The sequence below is a fragment of the Rissa tridactyla genome, chromosome 3 (assembly GCF_028500815.1).
Source record: "Rissa tridactyla isolate bRisTri1 chromosome 3, bRisTri1.patW.cur.20221130, whole genome shotgun sequence".
NCBI classification, from domain to species: Eukaryota; Metazoa; Chordata; class Aves; order Charadriiformes; family Laridae; genus Rissa; species Rissa tridactyla.
In genome coordinates, this window is record NC_071468.1 from 110,122,918 (window position 1) to 110,146,044 (window position 23,127).

The following is a 23,127-nucleotide window of genomic DNA, read 5'->3' on the forward strand; positions in this document are numbered from 1 at the left end:
AGAGGTTCTAAACATGTCCAAGACACAGATTTAAATATTTCTTGGACTTGGCTCCTCTAGGCACCCTTCTCCTTGGCTACACCCTCCATCTCAAACAGCGGGGCTCACAGCACTTCCCTGCACTGCCCTTGTGAAGCCTTTCTCCTGCTCGCAGCTGCTTTACCAGTTTTGAGAGCCGAGATGAAGAGCAAGAGAACAGCAAAGCTTACTGACAGAAGTATAAGACAGGCAGGTTTGCAGTACCAGAGGACTGGACTCGGGGATCCTGTGTTCTCAAGGCACTTTAACCTCTTTGAAATTGTTCTTTAGTGACTTGTTGGAGGCCCCCTCTCCTCTGCCAGGTGCCTGGTCCAGAGGCTGATTGTGATCTCTTTACAACCAGAGAACAGATTTTCCCTCCCGTCCGCCTGTGGCAGAGGAGATGGAGGGTGGGAGAGCACCCTCTCCTTTAACTGGGGTGGCCAGACTGTGAGCCTCATCTTAATGTCTTCAAACCCAGACCACCACAGGACAAGAGGACATCCACGTTCCTTTCCCAAACCGAAAAAACTAACAGTTTAGACTTTTTCAGAAACCATAAACTCAGCCCTCCAACAGGCAAGCCCACAGTGAGGCCGGCACTCTCCAAGGAGCAGAGCTGAAGCACACATTTCAGTTCAGTCCCACGTCACCCACCGTTGCACGCACAGGACCGCAGGTTCTTCTCCCTCTCACAGAAAGGGACACACTCCCCATCCTTGCACTTCCCCATGTCCACACAGACCGTGTCATCTGGAGCATTCCCTGGAGGGGGGCACTCGCTGCTGTTCCCTACAGATGGGGGTCAACAGGGTGGGAGGACTGTGTTAGAGTAAAGGGCAGAGCACCTAAGCCGTGCAGAAGAAAAAAGGACAATAAAGGAAATCCAAACTCATCCCAGGGGGTCCCCCAATAGCTTGTTCTTGGCTTTCATCTGCAGGCTACCTGCCAGCTCCTCCGAGAGGCAGCAAAAGCTTTGGAGGCTTTCAACAACTCAGGCATTGTGGCACTCCAGTGACCAAGCAGTAGGTAGCAGACCCTGGAGGCGCCATCAGCAAAGCAGGAGCTCTGACTTGACTCCTTGCCTCCAGGAAAGATTATGAGAGGGAAGTAAACAAGTGGGGAAGTGAAGCAGAGTTGCAGTAATTCCACAATTTCTATGGCAAGATTCAGCTCATTCTTGTCCACTTTCCAGTGACACACCCTGTTTTGCTTTTTCTTTTTTTAAGGGAAAGAAAGAAGGAAAAAAAGAAGGAAAAAAATAATCAACATTTTTCATGTTCTGGGCAGTAAATCACCAAGTGATTCTTGAACTACAATGAAACTCATTATAGGGCAGTTTTGTGATGCTTAACTGGTCTCTAAAATTACATGTACCGGATGAATAAAGGGCATTAGTTTGAAAGCGGATCGAACAGGACACTGAGCCTGAAGCGCTTGGCTAGCTGACGTAAAGGGGACAGAAACACGTCCTACCAGTGCAAAAAGACTCTCCTTTACAAGTGGCATTTATGGCTTCCTGGCATTTCTTCTGTGCACTTTCAAACTGGCAGCCTTTACAGCAGGGACTGTTCCGATCACTGTGGAAAGATCAAAAGGAAAGGCAGAAATATTCAGCAATTTTTTAAAAAAAACAAGTACAAGCATGACAAGGCCGGGGAAAAGGATGTTTCAGGAAAAAAAAAAAAAGCTACTTCCTGGAGATTAATTCAGTGACTCAAAACTCTTGCCCTCTCTGCTCCCTCCCACGACCACCTTTCTACTCCCCCACTCACTCTTCATTTACCGAAGGTGAAAGCACGTAGAAAGTACACACTGAGAGGCAACACGGGGATCCTTATATTTATTCAAGGCACCTGGATGCTCTTATCACTTGTTGTGCAACTTTGGACACAATCTTCCACTGTTTTCTTCCCCACACGTTTTTCCCCCCACTTGTCCTGAAGGTTTACCACTCTTTATTCTGCGCTCTCTTTATTCTCTTCATTCTGCATCTAATGCAAGAAGGCCCTTATTACAAACACACACAACAGCAGGCCATTAAAGCTGAGGGAATTTCTTGTGAGTTGCATGACCCCTCTACTGTTACGAGGTGCAGAGCTGACCTCCGAAAAACGAGGCTGGACACTGCACTGCAACAGGGCCACGACACCCAAAGAGCAAGACCAGAAAGAGGACTCATTCAGCGCAGTCCCTGCATTGTCTGCTCAAGCACATTTTGCAGCAGTCTTGAAAATACCAGTATGTGACCCCAGTTTGAAGCTGCCTTGCAATACAAGCAAAAACTGTATTTGCACAGGAAGTTTGCACAGGAAATGTTTAATATTAATTTTTGAATGCCTGATTTTTGTTCTTAAATATAACAACAATCACCTCTAAGCCTGTAGCTCTTGGCACTTTTCAGAAGTAACAGAATGCCATAAAAATTAAATGTATGCAAACAGCGCATGCACACAGCAGCCTTTCCTGAAATCCTTTACTGTGTTCAGCTCCCACATTTAGCCTTAAAGCCAGGAAACAGGTCTGTGACACTGCAGGTGGCTTTAGGAACTTTCGGCCCAGCTCACCGTTCTCTCCTATGTAAGAGAAGTTGCAACTTATTTCCCCTTACCTGCATTTGGCGCCTTCTTTCAGTTTACAGTCTGCAGAGCAGCAGGGATCAGCCTGTTGGTACAAGAGGCCAGGATCGCACTCCTCGCCTTCATCCACCCTGGAGTTCCCACACACTTTATTGTTGCGCTCTTTGAAGCACTCCTGGGCCTTGATCTCTATGGTCCTATGGATGGATTTTTTGCTGCAGCTTGAGAACATCTAGAGAGTCACGAGGGGAAAGAGCAGCACTGAGGAGCGTACCTTTCTATCAACACCTGGCATCTAAGACAGCCTCAGCCTCCTTATGCCTCCAAATTCTGGTGTCTCAGAAAGCAGTTACTCCCTCTGTACTACCAGCTTGATACCTTGGAAAAATTTTAAGATGGGAAAGTAATGGTTGGGTCCATAAAGGACACTGCTACGTTACAATGCAGGGACACCCACACGCAGTCTGGCTCAGGGTCACAGAACCAACTCCAGCTCTCCAAACAGCTTGAGGAGCACTAGCAACTATCCCCAGCAAGGGCTGCGAAGTTGTAGCAATAGGGAGAGACTGTACTGTCTCTCGGCAGCAGGGCTAGGCATGAACCACAACAAGCCAGACTAGACTGCAGGCTAATCATTCCCTCGATAGTCTCGGTTTCTCATCTGCAGAACCGGCATAATGTCAAGTCCACACTGCCAGTGCAAGCTTCGGAGACCGGAGAGCACCATGGCTACAGTGTCTGGCAGCCTCTCTGCAACGAGAAGAGCTATGGACCACCCAAATGCTATTCGGTACTTCCTTTTAGGAAGATGCATCCACAGCTAATTACAAACAACTAATTAAAAAAGCACCTGACCGCTACAAACTCCAGTGAAACTCAGAATCCAAAGATGAACTTGTCTTGCAGAGAACCCAACAGCATGCAAGTATGTTTTCTTCTTATAGCTAATCCATTACATTCCTGACGGTTTGAAGCTACAGGAATCATTAACTAAATAGAGTTTCCATGCAAAGGGTCATTGACCACAGCAGAAACTCGTACGTGGAAGCAAAACCATGCAACTGTACCTTGTTGTTTTCATGATCTCCACTGACGGCAATTGGATACATAACATATTTCCCTCCTTGGTCTTCAGTGGGGGCACATTCTGGCAGACTATCAGGATCGTGCTCTGCTCCAAAGTTATGTCCAAGTTCATGCGTCGTAACCAGGTCAGCCTCCTTTTTTGAACATGAAAAAAAGCAATGCTGAAGAAAAAAAATCAGTCCAAGCAGGACAGGACAGAAGATCCCAGCTACTTCCAGGCCACCCTCAATTCTAAGATATACTGAGATGGACAGGGATTTACCTATGAACATTTTATTTGTTTGTTTTAGAAGTGGGGAACTGAAGGCAAGTAAAATTATGGTCCATTTCCAAAGGCAAGTTCCAGGACTGTGTTTGAATACTAAACCACTGTTAAAGGCAAAATGCTGTCCTACAATACCGACTGGATCTTATTTTCAATGCAATGCAGATGCTTCAAGTATCAAAATTTGCTTTTAAATAGCTGGAAGTCATAAAAAGTTAAACAGAAAACAATCCAAACAAACACCATCTAGTACAATTAGTTGATCTCCTGTTTAACTTCTCTTGCCATTAGAATTACTTATTCTAAATGGATGATGACATTAGGAGTGTGAATAAGCTCTTCTACTACACGACTACTAGGCAAGACATCTGCAAATGTGGCCCGACAGGGATGGACTTCCAACGCCATTTATGCAAGACAGGACTCCCTCTGCTGGGGATCCCAAACTGGCTCTGCCTCGCTGCACTGCGCGCCTCCCTGCAGTGCCTTGACCAGCAGATGGTGTCAAGCTCACAAGGTGACAACCACAAATAAAGCTAGCATAGAAATAAAAGTTAACCACAAGGAGACCGAGCAGTTCACGAGAGAAAGAAGCAAGTTTGAAGAGCTAACCGTCATTTCTGCTGCTGTGCAGGCACAGGAAGGACCAAGCACTGCAATGAGCAGCACCAGTACCCAGCCCAGGCATAGCTAATGCGAGAGCCAGAGACCCAGGGAACACTCCTGTGCTTCATTGTGTTTACTTTGGGGAAGGGTTTTAAGCAAGTGGTGTGTTGGTTTTTTTTAAACCCAATTGGACACCATGCAGCACTCTCCCTGTGAAACCAATACCTAATGCTCCTGCTGCCTCATCCCAAGCTTTGTGCCTGCTACTGGGAAGACAACAAACTTAATTTCCTTTGTAATCCAAGGCCGAACTCCAGCATGGAGACTGAACAACAAATGCAAATAGCACAGCAACAGCTAGAGCTCTTTGTCAACATCCCTCTAACACAAAGCTTCACTGTCTTTTTTTTCCCCTAGCTTCTTGACAGCTTCTGTGCCAAGTTTTAGCCCACACATCAATTATGAATTCCCTTTATAATCAAGCTACAGAAAAGCACAGCTGAGAAGTCAGCAGAAGTCAGCAAAAGAGAAAAATGCCCAACTGCAAACACTTGGTAGATGCAAACACAGGCACTACTCCGGTGTCTTTACAAGTGAGACAAAGCTCATATTCAGGCTTTTATGTATTCAACTATCTCATCAAGTATGAAAAAAAAAAAAATAAATTCAGACAGCATCAATTTACATTAGGCTTGGTATTAGCACTAACAAGCCGTGTCTGTTATACTGTTCTCTGTTCTACTTATTCAGGACACACAAAAAAATCCGGTAGAGGAATTTCATTAAAAGGCCCAAACTAAAACTCCTACTTTGCCTGCGCTACTTTCACTGCTTTTCCTTGCAAATGGAACAGACCAAGCGTCCGCAATCATCCACCTGCATGTTGTAGGTGTATGTAATAGCAAACACAAAAGTTTTTTCATACTTGAATCAGCAGGATAATTTTATTCTTACTGTAAGGCTACTGTATAATACTGCTTGTTCTGTTTGAGGGTGTGTTTGTTGGTTTTTTGTTGTTGTTTTTTGTTTGTTTTTAAGCAAAAGACATTTAAATTCATTTTTAGAGCGCAAAATCCTGTTTATATCTGGACACCTACGGCTCCTATTAGACACTAGCTATTTTTCCTCATTCCTGTTCCGCAGTGAATTCAATCTTCAATTCCATTCAGTCCCAACTCCCCTTGTCAGCAAGAACAAAAATGGTGATTTTGGTTTTGTGATCTATATCCTTGTCTCCAGGGATCTGACTCAATCAGAAAGCCAGCAGCTTGTTTGTGAGCGCACGGAAGCTTGTCACAACCCCATGGCACACATCACCAACACACCGAACATTTACGCTCTGCAGAGGAGGATACTCTCTCACCTTTGTGAGGATGGTCTTCCCATAGTTCTTGGTGCTGGTTAAGCCGCTGTTCAGATAGATGTCCTTCTTTGCAATTTGACTATAATAAGCTATAGAAGTGAGAAACAAAGAAATAAAAATTGACAAACATTGTTCTTAGGTTTCGGGCTTTTGGGGGGAGAGAGGGATCCTTGTTTGGGGAAATTAACAGCTTTATTGTTCTCCCAGGCTCACCAGTGAGACCCTGCCTCTTGCCAGTTTTTGGAATGAGGAATCTTTCAAGCACAGCACAAACACCTCATGTATTGCAGTAAAGGGGAAAAAATAAGAAATTTCCAAAACAACAGCATCTGCCATTCCAGAACTGCTGCAAGATGCACACACACAAAGCAGCATTTGGCCTACGGTTTGTTCTATCCATCTTGTTCACACCAGATAGCTTAGCGACTTTCATCCTTCCCTCCCTTCATTTTCCAGCTCCAGCCAAGAAAACAACATCTATTCTATCCAAAAGGCAATGATTAGAGCCTAGGCAAATAACACATCATGCTTTGTGAAAGTTGGAGAAGAGGATTAAACACAAATAACAAAAACTAGCTTTCAACCCACGACTGGGATGGAAGAAAAAGAAGCCTTGCCTTTAGGACAAATGCCACCATGGCTGTTAGGTCTGGGAGAGCCAACGTAAGCCAATCCAAGCGTTCCCATGTCAAAATCTTGATACGTGAAGAGATGAGCAAGGCACACATGAGCTGCTTTCTCAGCAATATCAAAGCTAAATTGCTTTAAGGAAAAAAAAAAAAGTAGTCAAATCTTTATAAGACACTTTATGGTGTATATTAGAAGTTATAGATAAGAACATTTACCTAATGAGCCAGACAAGCACCTTCTAGATCTGGTTAACTCTGAAAAAAGCAGCTGTTTAGCTGTCCTACAGAGCTGTAGAAAATTAAATTAATACCCAAGTACATTGTACACATTCATTTACATAACTTGTCTATTCATTTCCCCTTTTCACAGAAAGGGGAAACCCAAGCACCATAATTTGATGAAGGTCACAAGGCAGCCAGTCTCAGGGCCAGACGTATCAGCACTGCCTTTCTGACTCAGGCCACATACTAATAATTCTAATTGGTCTGTGCTCTATAATTATGCAACGGAGCCCTTTCCCATGGGCTACAGGGCACATCAGCTAGTTAGACTTTGTGTAGCATCTGCACGTCCTGGGAAGGAAGTAGAGGAGTTTCATCTGTTACTACAGAGCAGCTGTATGAATGAGTAATTCTCTGGAAGGGGCACCATTTTTCAAGGGTTACAGTAAACCTACCTCTAGCAGCATTTTCACATCCCAGGCATCTTTCTTATCATCTGGGTAACTTTTTGCCATATTGTAATGCTTTCCTCCGGGTTTTACAAGATTTGGCTCATTGTGGATGATAATCTACATTTCAAGAAGGGCAATAATAATGCAGAGGAATTTTGGTCAATTTTATAGCTACAGAAAAGCTTTCTATGTAATCTTAAATGTCTCAATAGATCTGCAAAGAGAAAAATTCACACTCAGCATGCTTCTAATGTTAACTTTTCAGCCTCTGCTAGTTAAGATACACCAACTACATCATAAGTAACTACACCAGCCCTTTTATAGGGTAACATCAACAGTTTTCACTGTAGCATTCTGCTTTCATATACATGTTACTCTATCAAAGAAACCAAATACAACCATGATTTACATCTAACATAAATAACCCCAAACCATTTCAGAGTTCTATCTAACCAAAATGTATTTTAATGTATTGCTACTTTCCCAGTAACCTAAAATTAGGGCAACATGTTCTTTCCCCCTCCCCACCCAATTAACTCTTGTTCCTTGTTCCTGCAGACCTTTTCCCAGCAAAGGGGCATCTAGCTTGTACCACAACTCTCTGTGTTCCGTGTGACAGATCTTCCAGTACTCTGAGCTGATAGATTCCTCTTCTTTTTAATGTCCTTTTCCAGATTTCTGTTCACTAACTTTCAGCAGCCATCATACAAATTGAAGTCACTGTATCCCCCGTGTCCACCCCATACCGGTATCTAAACTATCATGGTATCTAAGCGAGTCATAAAAGCTCTTCAGTCAGGATTTGTGTTTTTTCATCTGTGTTCAAGGCCCACTCAGGTTTTGTAAGCTAAGCACTTAAACACAAGCATTAAATACATGCATAAGAGTACATCTGGCAGAAACAAGAATCGCTTATATTCAGGACCAAAAAAACCCAGCACCTTTGAATTGAGATTAACTATGGAAAGATACTCCCTAAAAACTCCCATCTCAAATACTGCAAGGAACACGGGCATGCTGCGTCAGATCATTAAACATCACCTCTGGCAAGATGATCTTTCAGAGCGCTCCTGGCTGGAGTTAATAATGTAGGATTTGATTATTTTAGCTCTAATCCAGATAAAATAATCAGAAACCCTGATATCTAAACCATATTCTTATCCTTTAAATTGGAAACCCTTTGCATAGTTCAGTCAATACCTGCTCTATCTGTATGCCGTACCCATTGAAGGCTCCATTGTCCCAGGAAGTATTTCGGTAGATGTCATCTACTCTGTCTATCAATTCAATCTACATAGAAAAGAAAAACAAGTTATTTAGTTCTGAGCTTTCATGTAATAAAGTTTAAGACACTCAGAGAAGCTGCAACATACTTTTCTAGAAACACCCACTTCAAATTAAGACTGAACCTCATATAACATAACAGACATACTCACCAATCCAAAAACAACAGCACTTGGATCCAGAGACTATTATCAAATACCCTTGAAAATTTTCCATCATAAAAAAGCAGTACAAACTTTCCCATTTATCGCTTTCATTTGTGTAGTGGAAGAGCAACAATATTAAGAACATCTTGGGAAACCCTTTGTTCATATATGAGATTTCCATGTTTCTTTGAGGGGAAGGGCAGAGGAGGGAGTTGTTTTTACTGCTTTGTTTTAGCACGATGCTTAACTAGTTTAACTGACCCCTGAGGCTTGCTTCCCTCTCCCAGCCAAAAACCTGTTATTTTCCTCATTATGGTTCAGGCACAAGGTTCCAGAAAGTCTCTCATCAGTGCTCACTATCAATACCTCTCTTTTCAAGCTGTTCTCATCTTCCTAAAAAACACCTTCTACTAAATATAAGCCATCAAACTTGCTCAGAATGAGAAGGGACGTTCAGAGACACTCGATAACAGCTTATGCTTGAGTTTTCCAATCACTGCGTTGTTAACAGTACGCATCTACCCAGGAAACACAAGAGTAAGCTAGTCTCAACATATGTCAGATGCTGAGATAATAACATCTCTGCAAACACACAAATTGAGGCTCCGTTACCTAGGGAATGTAAACATTTCTGGGACAGAAAGGTCAAAAAGCCAGCAAAGGTGGAACAGAGTGATTAGCATTTCAAAGATTCAGGAGCAGAAAGAGACTCTTGACAAACAACAGACCTCCAGAAGTAGTTTCATGTGTTTTTGTCTCCAGTCCCCAAACCCATACTCTCCACTTCTGCTGAAAGGCTGTGGGCAGGTGTTCTATTTCACAAAAAGTTGTCAGGTAGACAATTCAATTGTACTGGTTTTGGCTGAGTTACTTGGTAAGCTGTACACGTGATGGAGCCTTGCTTTCCTGAGGATGGATAAACACCTGCCTGCTATGGGAAGCAGCAAATTAATTCCTTATTTTGCTTTGTTTGTGTATGCAGCTTTTGCTTTACCTATTAAATTGTTTTTATCTCAACCCACAAGTTGTCTCACACCTTTACTCTTCCGATTCTCTCCCCGTTCCACCAGGGAGGAGTAAGCGAGCGGCTGGGAGGAGCTGAGCTGCCTGCTAGGGTTAACCCACAACACCTATGTACAATGAAATTGTTTACCATGCCTGCTTCTAATTTTATTGTTCTAGACAGCAGATCCTGGAAGAATCTGGAGGGGGAGGGGGATCTATACAAGTTGGGTTTGCCTCTCCTATGAGCTTTAAGTGTGCTTGAACTATAAAGATGCTTGGATTGTTAGCAGTGGATTTCAAAATCCAGGAGATTCTAAAGCTCTGACTAGAAAAAGAAAATTTCTTAGGTAGAAATCAGCACAGCCATGAGAAGTATGTGAAGGTAAGGGATTTGTTTATAAGTGAAACTTGAAGACTGTTTAACTACAGTATCACCATTATAAAATATTTTTAAAGCATGATTTGGCATCTTCCCAGGTAAAAAGCACACATAGCCATGAGAAGTAAATACATTATGTTGTATAGAAGTAGTATAAGCTGTACATTGTTTTAACTACTGCATCACTATTTTTTCCTGAATTTATTCTAGCAAATGGTAACAGAGTATATTTAACTTACCAAATAGTTTATAGTGGTACTCTCTTCCCCACGGCCCATATACTTGAAAAAACGATGATCTGCCACTACCAGCATCTTGCACGTGTTTTTGGAGGTCTCTGGAACAGCTCTTTTTTTCCGATGGATGCTTGCTAATGTGAACATTTTAAATAAAATTAAATAAGCACTCAGTAAAACTGCCATTGCTGTGTCCTTATTTAGGACATGAATGTGAGTTTGGGTGGGTTTCTGAGGGCAGAATGGGGATGTTTAGTTTAAAGGTTTTTTTAGTAACTGCTTTTAAATTTTGTTTTCATAAGAGTCTTCAAACTTCTTGTAAGGAAACGTAAGTATAGTAGCAAAATTGAGTTATTCAACAGATTTACCTATAGAGCTTTTATGGTCATCGCCTCAGCCTTAACACCTCTCCTCCTCTTGTTCCTAGTCATTAACCCAACCTCTGCTGACACAGCAAAGGATGGAGGAAAAAGGGACCAAAAAGTCTCAGAACGCCATCACAGCAAAAGATGGATTCTTTGAGTCACCACCAGGTGCACAGGGCACAGAAGTACTAAGTTGTTTTAATGTTCACCTTCGAAAGTGTACCTACATTGCTGCCAGCTATCACAACAAACACCGCTTAGGCCTGATGAAATCACTTCCTCTCCTTAGCCTACACTTTGGTAGGGCCAAACATCCTTTCAACAAGCCAGGAAGAAACATGCCTTGAGTGACAGTTTCTTCCTTTCATCAGTTGCGGGTCCTGCATTTCAGTCACAACAACCCCAAGCAACACTACTGGCTTGGGGAAGAGTGGCTGGAAAGCTGCCCAGCAGAAAAGGACCTGGGGGTGCTGGTGGACGGCCAGCTTAACATGAGCCAGCAGTGTGCCCAGGTGGCCAAGAGGGCCAACAGCATTCTGGCTTGTATCAGGAATAGCGTGGCCAGCAGGAGCAGGGAAGTGATGGTGCCTCTGTACTTGGCACTGGTGAGGCCTCACCTCGAGTCCTGTGTTCAGTTCTGGGCCTCGCTGTACAAGAGGGACATTGAAGTGCTGGAGCGTGTCCAGAGCAGAGCTACCAGGCTGGTGAGGGGTCTGGAGACCAGGTCACCTGAGGAGAGGCTGAGGGAGCTGGGCATGTTTAGCTTGGAGAAGAGGAGGCTGAGGGGAGACCTCATTGTCCTCTACAACTACCTGAAAGGAGGTTGGAGAGAGGTGGGTGTTGGCCTCTTCTCCCAGGTGAATAATGACAGGACCAGAGGAAATGGTCTGAAGTTGTGGCAGGGGAGCTTTAGATTAGATATTAGGAAGAATTCCTTTACTGAAAGAGTGGTCAGGCACTGGAACAGCCTGCCCAGGGAGGTGGCCGAGTCACCATCCCTAGAGGTGTTTAAGAAACGTCTAGATTTGGCACTTCAGGGCATGCTCCAGTGGCAGAGATTGTAGGTTGTTTGGTTGGACTCGATGATCTTAAGGGTCCTTTCCAACCATGAAGATTCTGTGATTCTGTGGTTGGGCTTTTTTGGATGGGGATGGGCATGAGGAAGAGTGCTGCTTTTTTCCCCCCCATCAATGAATTTAAAGAGCTAATAGTTAAACTAGGAGCAGCAACGCAGATTATTGCCCAGGTTCTGATCTTACTCACTGATATAGCCAAAATTCAAGCGTTTGTTTTGAAGACACTGCTCTCCCAAGGCACGGACGCTCACCTTCATTTTGTTTCCTGTCTTCCAGTCCTTTTGGCAACAGTTCTTCTTCGTTCAGCTTTAAGTAACCGCACACTTTGGGGGACTGCAATCTTGAGAAATCTTTAATATCTTCAGATCTGTAGACCAGCAGTCTTTCATCCTGCACATTATCTACAAATCTCCACAGTGGCTGACGGGAGAAGACAAACAAAAATGCAATTAGTTAGGAACACAGTGAATGCAAAGACTAAGTCTATGTAAGTAAAAAAATTATATGTATGTACCATGAAATCTCCACAGCTTTACACGTACAACACACACAAATGCATTGGACTATGACTCTGGACCACAAACACAAAAATGCTTTAAATCACAATCAAAGAGCTATTATATGATCTTAATGTAAAACACAAGTACATTGGTTTGGGTATTCTAATCACATTTTTACACTTTAACATGACTGGATTTCCCAGGTTTACCCATAATTCTGCATATCCTTGGGTTTGGAGACTATTACAATATCCATATAACACTCAGTCATAATTACTGTTATTCAGCCATTCTAATACAGCTTGTGTCTGGGAATATACTGCACTTAACAACTCATTAGGATAGTCTCTAATTATATATTTGTTGAATATTTTTTTAAACCAATAGTCTAAAATAACACAAGCAATGAAAGTGGTGAAAAACAGAAACAAGGGAGCAGGGAAAAATAACAGATTTTCAAATAAAGCCAGAAGAATGGGAAAAATTCCAAACTGCAACAAAAGCCAAAATTTTAGAAAGCTCAACAGAGCTCAGCTCTCTTCAGAAAGCTGCACAGTTTGTTATTCTAGAGAACATGATCACCACTAACTACTAATGTTATCCATTTCTATTTCTAAAACCCCTTCCTGTTTGAAACATACCTTCTCCCTGATGTATCTAAAACATGCTAATGTTAGAGAATGTCACTCACTAATAAAACTCAGCACTGGTGAAAGTCAAAGTTGTTTCACATTTCTCTCCCTCCTCACCCCAGAACAAACACCACCACCAAGTATATTATGAGCTACAGAGGTGTCAATGCAATTAACCAGAAACACCAACAGGGAAAAGAGATGATTGTCTGAATGTTGCTTTCAACAGTAACGTGTACCTCTATATTGTATTCTTCTCCATCAGTATTGATTCTTACTGTAAAGTCTTCATCCCCAATATGCGCCACAACCTTGGAATTATGCTTTCCTTTAACATAAGCAAGATAAAAATAAATTAACTTGGCTCTATTCGCATGCACTCCTGCACAGATGCTTTTTTTTTTTTTAATTTGCTTTAAACTTCAAGTCAAATTGTCTTCCTCAGCCTCCGAAGAACACTATATTGTCCGGTTTACAGAAAACAAAACAAAAGAACCATCACTGTCCCCCAGCCTTAACTTCCCCATGATCATAGCCATCAAGACTTAGATTTAATTGATAATTTTGCAGAAAGTGTTGAGGTGGCTGTGGGGATTAGTAATGGGACACAGAATATTTCTGCCAGCAAAAGCAGCTTGCATCTTACCACTATCAGACAGCAGTTTCACGGTGTCAGCCTGCATTCCAGTGGAAAAGACTTTCACCACATCACAAAGGCAACATAAAAATCAAAACAACTTAGCAGAAACATCAGAAAGATACCCTTTCTTTGCAGAAAAGCAGTCTGCAAAGAACCATCGTAAAGACTTTTAATATAACAATCTGGGCAACACTTCATCATCACTACCTGGACTTTGTGTTCCAGGACAAGGAACGCTTAAGTCCTACATTCCAGTTGTAATTAAAGCCACCATCATCATTTTCAAAAAAATCACAAGCCGCTGCCTGAGTAAATTATACCTTTGTGTTCTGCCAAACCAAAGAGTCCTAATATTAGAACCTTGGTGCAATAACTCAAAAAACCCCAAATCCCAAACCCACCAAAAAACCCAGAAAACCCAAGCGGCATGAGAATTAAGTTTAGTTGTTCATTCTAATCATATCTGATGAAAATGAGGGCAATATACCATTTCCTTTGGCCAAGAGACTTGTGCAAAGCTGTGCCTTCTCAGTACTGAAACAGTCTAGTCCATACTAACCAACGACATGTCCAGTGAAAAAGTCTTGCCATTGAACACGATACTCCTTTTCCTTGCCTTCACCATTCACAATTAATGCTTGAAATTTTTCTGAAAAGTGTTCAGCAGTTGCAGTTAAGTATAATTTAAAGTGCCTGTAAAAGAATTTACTTCCATTTATTTTTAAGCAAAGTATTACAAAAAACAGACACATCCAGTCCCCATTTTACTGAACAAAGACGTTCAAAAGCATTAACTCTGATAAGCAGGTTACAAAAACATATGCTGCGTAAGTCATAACTGTAAGCGTTAAAATTTTAAAGCATCAAAGATGTTCAATTAAAAACAAAACCCTACACACCCTTCACCCCAAACAGTCATGGTTTGCTCATGATGCACCTTCTGCATAGGCAGTCAAGCAAAACCAGTTACCAGTACCTATTAATAGAAGATCAGACCAAGGAATTTGTTTACCTATTTGAAGTTAAATTATCTTAAAGTTCTTATTTTCCAAAATAATAGTCAGAAGAATATAAGAAGAAATCTGAACTCTGTAGATTTTTATGACAAAGTGTCAAAAAAACTAAAGGCTATCCCAAGAAGTAAGTAGAGTACCTTCTCTGGAAGGAGCCACATGGGCTCTTGGTTTATGTGGGTTTGGGTCAAAGATGTTTGGTATGCCCCTCTGCAATTATCATTGGCAGTATTGCAACCTCGCCATAAAGTCAGGGCGCGTGAGGCAGTTCACGACAGGGACAGCCAGACATTTGATCCCAAGAACCTTTTATACTTGCTACCCCACTCCAAGCATTTAGAGATTTAAAAAATATTCACAACTTGCATGACAGTTGTAGTTGTAGATGACAGATGGGGAAAGCACACGAGAACTCATAGACAAAGACGTCAGATGAACAAAATCAACCTACACTTGTTAATTAATACAAAGCGTTATTCTCACCCTACTCCCCCATTTCAGATTCACAATTTCAGCACTCTGATACCTGTCAGGCACTCTTCTGGCACTCAGAACAGCATCCCTACAACCTTTGTGCTTGCTCTCTTCTACCTCTGCTTCCCCTTTCACCTGTGTTTCTATTTCCCATCTTGTAAAAAAAAAACAAAACAAAACAAAACAAAAAAACCAACAAAAAACCAAAAACATTAAACTGTTTTATTGAATGGGAAATTTACACTCAGTAGGAAGAGGATTAAACCTCCATGAAAAAAAAATAAAATTAAACTCTTGGGCAACAGACCACATGCACTCCCCAAACTGAAGGCAGAGATTTTCCAGAAACAGAGGACAGTCCAGAAGCATGACTATGTTGCCAAGATGAGGTAGTGGGATCCAACCCAATCAGTGGAAGTAATCTACATGAAACTAAAGCTAAGAACAAAGCAAAAGAAATCTTAAAATCACTGACGCTTCAGCAAACACAGCGATACAATGCAACTCATTTTTCTGTTTCCCCCAAGCCTCTCTGAAGTCATATAACCATGCAGATCACTAATTTATGAGAACTGGCCAGTCATGACAGAAAACAAGATAACTATTTCTGGGTTTGGAACTGCATATTAGTCATCATGTAAACTGAAATAATCAGCAACTGTTTTGTTGCTGATGATTTAGTTACCTTTGCAAGGCTGAAAAACTTAAGAGCCTCTCCACGTGAGTCTCAGGCTGGAGATCCCTCTTCTTCAGTGAGTGTTGCTGGATGCTAGACTGAGAAAGGATGTCATAGTCTGAAAGCATGGACTCAACTGTGTCTGGAAGAACAAGGGAAGTTTTAGTTTCAAGAGACTCTTTCTTTCACAAACGCACACACAAAACAGCAAAACAGAGCCTCCCATTCCAACAGCAAGATCACAGTTTGCTCTAATTTTAGGATAACTGTTGTAAATGTGCATTTTGTGCAGGCAAGTAGAAATTGTGTGAGACAGGACACGATCTGAGAAAGGCAAACAAAGAATTTAGCTCAATTCTCATAGCAATTTTAGAGCAACCAAGCTATCATTTTTACTGCCACAGCTGTGGAGAGCCAATGCCCTCCCTGGCTGCCCTCTGGAAACTGGGGAGGGTATCCGCACTTCTCTGGTGTGAATCACTCTCCTCCCCACCTGCTGGTCCCCACGCGAGTCTGAGGAAGAAAATAATTTAACCAAGGAAACTTCTACCAAACTCCATTTATTACCTTTCTGTCTGACAGTAGTCAGAAAACAGATGGCTGCACAGCTCAATCAATCAGAAATAACTAATGAGGTAGCTCATATGAGGCACCTCCAGGTACCCCGGTTTCTCAGTACCTTATCATCATGCAGAACACCTTTGATTTCCCTACTCAGAACGTGAAAACTTGCTCAGAGGAGGGAGATGAAGGGCCCAAACCCCTATGGGGAGCGGCACACAAATTACAAATTCAGGCCAATATTCTGCAGATGCTTCCTCTGTTAACAAGTGCACTAAACAGTTCCCAACAGTGTTTGACTCTTGCTGATAAAGCCTCTTGCTGCTTTCTAAGGCAGCCCTTCTCCAGGAGCACCCCCCCCCGCCCAGGCTCTTCCATTCCAGAGCACCCACAACCCAGCGAGACACCTGACAACAGCCTTCACTTCCACCAGCACTGATCAATTAATTTGCTATTTACAGCCTTAGAGGCCCGTATTCCCACATCACCATCTTCCTTCTGACAGGGGCGTTCATGCTTTTCACTGCACCAAATGTGGAGTCAACTGTGTTTTACAAGAGGCAGAAGTGCTCATCCAGTCATTTTTTATTAAAAAAAAAATCATTTTTCCCCTCCATTTCCAGTTATGCTTCTAAACCAGATATGACAGCTACCAAAGTGGGGGTTTATTAACAAAGATGTCCTTCCACCTCTTCAGAGCCCCCAGTCACTAGCGAGCCACCCAGCAAAGTAACCTCATGCATTTTATTGGACTTTTAAGTGAGCAGCATCACTAGGAAGCTGAGTTTTACTGGCTCTTGTGCAACAAGTGAAGATTGCCAACTTGAAACGCAGATTGGTATAGCTCCTGAAGTTTGGTGTTCTTTTTTTTCTTTTTTAAAACCTGACACTCAGTACCATCATGCCTCTAAAGCCCAAGAAAGCCTTTAAAAACAGGCACACTGTTTGGGCCAAGGCAAGCACCTCCCTTTTTATTTTATGAGGGGGAGGAGAATTCACCACCAGTGTATGTGTACTCATGTGCTTGTGTACACTGGAAGTGAGGGAGCTGCAGAAGGAAAAGATGACCTCACAGCCCTCTTGGCCCTTCACCAGACCTACTAGCAAAGTGACAGACTGGCAACACAGCTGCCTTCTGCAGCGGAAGCCACGGAGCAGCGGCTCCCAGGCTTCTCCCACCTGGCTGCCACTCCCCTGCTGTTGAGCAACGCAGGAAGGGCAGTGCAGTTGCAATTTCCTGATTTCTGTTTACAACCCACAGGTTGAGAGCACCTGCAATCGATTACCATGCGTTTCGGGTTATATGCAAAGCTAAGTTTCCACCACCTTCTTCATGTTGCGTTTTTTTCCCCTTATGTGCCCAGTTGCTGCATGCCAGGCAGTGCCATCATCGGTAGCTTGCCACACGCTGCAGAGAAGGTTCACTAGAGCCACACAGTGACCAAATACCTAAAACCCCCCAAAACATCCCTTTTCTTTAAAAAGCCCATCAAAATTCATTGCTTATGGTCTGGCACCTGCCCTCATCCAGAACCACCTGGGAGAAGGGTAGGGACAGGCAGGGAAAATCAATTCTGGAAAAAGCCTCATTAAACTGTCTAGTCCTAAATTGTTTTAATTAAATTTGAGAGTCTTTCAACACACCGTCAGCTAGAGCAGACCCCTCAATTAAAGTGAATCTTGATATATGGGATACCAAGTGTTGGTTTGTGATACAGAGCAAGTGTGTGGGCCATGAATCAAGAGAGGTGTGGTACCACTCCTGCGCTGTTTGGGGACTTACTGACACTGGGACTTGCTGACATGGGGACTTGCCAAGCACAAGGTCTGCCCAAGGGGCACAATTCCAGCTGCAAAACACTACTCCTCCTGCCCCTTTCCACCTCTGCTTCCAAAATACCGCCCAGAACCAGGAGGAGGGTCATGCCAAAAAGCAAGATGCAGCTGCCACCGTGGCCAGACAAAATGTCCCAGTTTCATGGCAAGAGACCTGAGAAGTCTGCTAAAGAAATTACGTTCTTTTATTTGGTAGGCAAGGAGAACTTCAGAAGCCCTGCTCCACCTTACTACACACAAACGCCCTTCCAGAAATGCCTCAGAGAGACACCGGAAAGGTAGCAAGAGCAAGACCTACAGAGTTGATGAACATGAGTAAGATGATTCTGTTAAAGTAACAAATGAAGCACAGGACACTCCTAGTTCCTGTAACCCTGAAACAAGAATGCACTTGTTCGTATTTCCTCTTACCCTTCCTAAATTTGTTTGCTTTTAATTTTACTTGCGACATAAGTAAAGGCTGAAGACATGCTGCTGCTAGACATAAATCTGTGAACTAATTCAGGTATCAGAAGGATGTGGAAAAAAATATACTGGTTACACACTCAAACCAAATTTTTTCTGTAAAATTTTCATACCATGAAAATGAATCCATGGTCATGGCTTACTGAAAATAAAAGATGAAGTGTCATTATTTAAAAGAAAACAAACAGAACTGTACAGAGTCCAACTGTACAGCAGTCTGTGGATGGGAGCCACAGCAGGCATATACTTGACTACTTTTTATTCAAGTTTAATAATCTTTTTGGCGTTCCTTCCTCATTATCTTCACTATGGCCCAACAGCCATTTCCCAGGGGCTTCAACAGCACTGAGCTGACTCAGGTCTTCCCAGACCACTTTCCTGTGGTTCCTTCCCTTCTGCCCCCTCCTAGATTTCTGCATTCCTCTCTTTTTGCAGGAGACCTAAATTTCATCCGGATATCATGAATATTTGTTTGTTTACGACTGCCAGCCTTCACCTCATTGCGCCTTGATCCCTGGAGGAGGGGGGACATGACCTTGCCAGACCATAACACATCTCAGGTTTGTAAGAGAAACAGGGAAGGAACATTGGTGACACAGACGATAACCCCAAAGTCCCCAAGAAGAAATCCACAGCAGTAACTTTACCTCTGTCCCCAGCTTTGAACTCACCAACTGTTTCCTCCTTTTCTTCCACCTCATTTCGAGGCTAAAAGGCAATCGCCACTACACTTTGCAACTTAGGAGACACAGCAAAGTATCTTTAAAGTAAATTATGGGCCAGTACGCATTGCAGCAGGGTGCTCCAGCAGCAAAGAGCTCAAGAATGTGCTGGGCAACTGCTTAGCTCACTGAGTCAGAGCCCACCGCATATTTTTTAAAAGAGGAGGTTTCTCTTCAAGTGCTCAGCTACCAATTGAAATACCAATGGCATCCTTCTCCAACCAGCTCAGCTTTCATAAGCAGAACAGTAAATTCCCATGATCTCACGCCCAGCCTACTGCCCGGAAAGCAACAAGTAAATGTGGCAAGTCAGCCATTTCACAAGCACTCTTTTGAACTGCAGTATTTATAGAAAGGTTAAGCTTATCTAGAAGCATGAAGTTTTAATCCAGAAGATATAATTAATATTTTAAAAAACTCTCTTCACAAATATCCAATGATAGAAAATGTCTCCACTTAAAACACAAAACCCAATATATTTTAAAATATTACTTTCAGATTTAAAAATGACCACAAGAGCATCAGAGGGGTCCGCAGGAAAGATTGCAGTTACTTCTCCAACCATCCCAAAGGGAATAAAAGCAGAAACAAACCTCCTGTCAAAAAGCACTGGGATGGGAGGGCAAGCCTACAGAGAGCAGCCCTAGAACAAGCACAGCAAACAGGCTTGGGGAGGAGCTTGCTGTGTGACTGTTAAATCGTCGGTACCTCCAAGTCTGAAAAAAGGGCTCCAGCCTGTATTTTGTGTTGCACTCATTGACTACCATCTGCGCACTAATTTTGAGCTGACTTCCAATGGATACCAAATGCTTAACAAAAGCTTCTGAGCGGCTAATAACAATGTTTCTGATTCAGCTGGGGAGTGACTGAATGATTGAAGGGCTCCATATTCTTTATTGCTATTACTTTTTTTTATTATTATTATTTAGATGATGACCCTCTTTATACATAAAAATATTTTAATTAAAGTAACCAAATACAGCCACTTCAAATATAATTCACAGCCTCAGTCAGAATTTGGAACACATTCTGGAGTCTTTCCAACCTTAACCATAAGAGCTAAAGCAAGTCTCCATCACCACACACAAAACAGCTGCCCCGCTGTTTGTGGTAACAGTCGGTTACTGGCTGCAATACAGAGGGATCGTTTGACTGGAGCACCATTCCAGGGAATGCTAATGGAGAAGGCCAATGTATTCATACCTCAATATATCCATATCTCAACTGGGCACACACATGGTCTTCACCAGGCAGGATGCAGTCATGCCTAAATGTTTATGGGTACCTTCTCGTAACAGTTTGCACTGCTTTTAGGAGACTGTTGATGAAGAGGATGCATTGAGAAGATCCATCTGTGGGAAAGCTGTTCCGTAACAGCTCATTACACGTGCTGTTACATCTTTCTCTGGTACATCTGGTACAGAGCCGTTGCCAAAGACGGAAAACAAAGTGAATTGAAATGCTTATCCCATGTGAAACAACCCATGCTTTTAACAGTTTAGATAAATCGTGTTTACTTGTTTCCACCAAAGAGTGGCTGCTGTTTTGCTCATCAAGTATACGTGAACAGAAGTTGTGTGAGAAACAGGCTGAAAGTAAGAACTAAATGTACGTCAGACTGCTTATAAAACATAACAGGATAAAGGTTTACACTCTGTTTAAAGACATTTCTAGACAAACCTGTTAGTAAGAAGGGCCAGCCACATCAGCATTGCTGAATGTTTTAAAAGGCATGTTTTTGACTTGATCCCAGCTGCACCAAACTTGCTGAGCCACGTGAGAAAACAAGGTGACCGAATCCAGTTAGTCACCAGCACAGACAAAGCCTCAGGGTACGGTTACACAGACCTCGCACTGGGAGGTAAAGGTAGGCTGACTATTTACTGTCTACCAGCTACTCCATAGTACAGTTTCCCTGCAGTTACACAGGCTAAACTACTCTGTACTTATCACACGTTGAGAAATGCCCAGCGAAATGCACCACGAAAACTTAACCTACAAAGCACCCTCTAGCTCGTCTTAGAAAAAACTTGTTCAGCTGCACGCTTATACTACTCCGAAGTTTTTTTTCCCCTACAGTAAAACAGACATCTGTTTCTGAACAGCACAAACACTTCCTTAAGGGTGCAAATTCTGTTTAGCAGAAGTCATACAGATATTTAAACTGCTATTTCTGATGGTTTTGAGTACAGCCGAATACACCCAATGACTCCTACATGTTACCTCACACACTTCCAACCTTGCAAATTTTCTCCTTCACTAAACACATCTTAAATAGGGACCAGTGAGGAACAAAATTTATTCTGTTTGATCTACTTGATTTATTAACTCAGTCTGTGCTATCAGTGAAAGTAGAAAGCACTTTTTTTGGAGGGGGAAAGCAATATCCTGCTCAAATATTGACATTATAAAAAACATAAGGAAGCCCACTGAATTAACATCCTCATATTCAAAGTGAAACCAGGGCAATACAGCTGTCTCATCTTAAACCAGAACAGCATCATATGACTTGATGCTCAAAAAAAACCACCCCAAAAACCACATGCTTTCACATATCCTGCAGACAAGAACAGCCAAGTCACAGGATGTAGTCTTCTCTGGAAATAGATCATTTGTCTGGCTCTCCAAAAACTGTCAGCCTTACTACTTAGATGTGCTTAGATACCACACCACTAAATCCTGCTCTGTCACAAAATAAGTTTGAGCGGAACCAATTCTAGATAGAGACTAATTACTGTCTGGGCTACACATGTGAGACCAACCCCTTCTCGCCATCTGACTGCATCTCTTCTCCTTGCGGATATGACTATGGACTCACTCAGACACAATCTTCCAAACTTCAAGTTACGTCACAGGCACTGAGGGGCAGAGCTTTAGGATTTCATTAACTATCTGAAAAGGTGAGAAAGGAAACCAGGGAATGCAAGGGATACCATGTTCTTGTTCAACAGCTCCATAATTACAGATCAGCATCAAGCGGGTAGCAGCTATAGGTGCCTCCCCGCCTAACAGAGCCCCCTTCCCATCCCACCCCCCTGTCCATGTACCTACACAGGTTAAAAATGCAAGTAGCAAGGAGGAAAAAAAAGTACAAATAATGCATATTAGGAGTAGCACAAGAAGACAGGGATGGATATTGTGAAGAGATGCAGGGCACAAGTGACATAAATATGGGATAAAAAGCATACTAGCTGCAGGCTGGCAAGCGGTACGGTCTCACAAACCTGCAAGACCAGAAGACACCAGGAAGACCATCAGAACCATTGAGAGGGTTGCAGGGTATCCCCAAAACAGGCAAGTTTGAGTATAGCATATGAAATCTGTAGAACAGGACAGCAGGATGTACTGCTCTTTGTTAAAGAAACCTGGCTCTTGGTTAACCTTTTATTACACACAGCAAAGGACTTCCCTTGATCAGCCTGGAAAACAGGCAAACTCAAACTCCTGCAGTTTATAAAAAAGCCAGGGGGGGAAATCAACCTATTTATAACAGAAGTTAAATATAAACTTCTATCTCAAAGATAAATCTCTCCTGACTACTAAACACATAATTAAATCCTGGTGTAACATTAGAGAGCAATCAGGAGAACCCTGTGCTGAAGGGCTGGCTGGTTGCGCTTCCTTGCTCGGCTCTTCCAGCCACAGAGCAGAAACCCACACTGGGGCTTCTGCACACACACAAAAAAAATTCCAGAGTAGCAGAAGCGTGAAACCGAGATGAGTCACTGCTGCTATCAGCAACAAACAGCAGCAGTGAAGTTCTCCATTTTTACAGTGAGGGTAAAGGAAAATAAAACCACCACAAATCTTAAATGCAAACAAGAATTTTCCTTTTTGGCTGCTTAGAGGTCAGACCAAACCGGCAGCACTGAAAACCAAACTCACACTGAGCACTTA

At 42.6% G+C, this 23,127-nt stretch overlaps 1 protein-coding gene across 3 annotated transcripts in view; it reads right to left on the reverse strand.

Annotated features, from left to right (window-relative positions):
* Window positions 1-23,127, reverse strand: part of ADAM17 (ADAM metallopeptidase domain 17) — a 36,212-nt gene that overhangs the window by 8,032 nt on the left and 5,053 nt on the right. For 2 of the 3 annotated variants that reach the window (XM_054194547.1, XM_054194549.1), the window contains exons 2-14: window positions 15,656-15,788; window positions 14,043-14,176; window positions 13,083-13,171; window positions 11,963-12,131; window positions 10,274-10,404; window positions 8,421-8,510; window positions 7,224-7,337; window positions 6,535-6,679; window positions 5,918-6,006; window positions 3,665-3,817; window positions 2,630-2,829; window positions 1,495-1,598; window positions 676-810 (exon numbers count right to left, since the gene is read on the reverse strand). In XM_054194547.1, the coding sequence (XP_054050522.1) occupies window positions 676-810; window positions 1,495-1,598; window positions 2,630-2,829; window positions 3,665-3,817; window positions 5,918-6,006; window positions 6,535-6,679; window positions 7,224-7,337; window positions 8,421-8,510; window positions 10,274-10,404; window positions 11,963-12,131; window positions 13,083-13,171; window positions 14,043-14,176; window positions 15,656-15,788 (1,686 nt within the window). The remainder of the gene's footprint in view (window positions 1-675; window positions 811-1,494; window positions 1,599-2,629; window positions 2,830-3,664; window positions 3,818-5,917; window positions 6,007-6,534; window positions 6,680-7,223; window positions 7,338-8,420; window positions 8,511-10,273; window positions 10,405-11,962; window positions 12,132-13,082; window positions 13,172-14,042; window positions 14,177-15,655; window positions 15,789-23,127) is intronic. The other variant, XM_054194548.1, reaches the window with a different exon arrangement.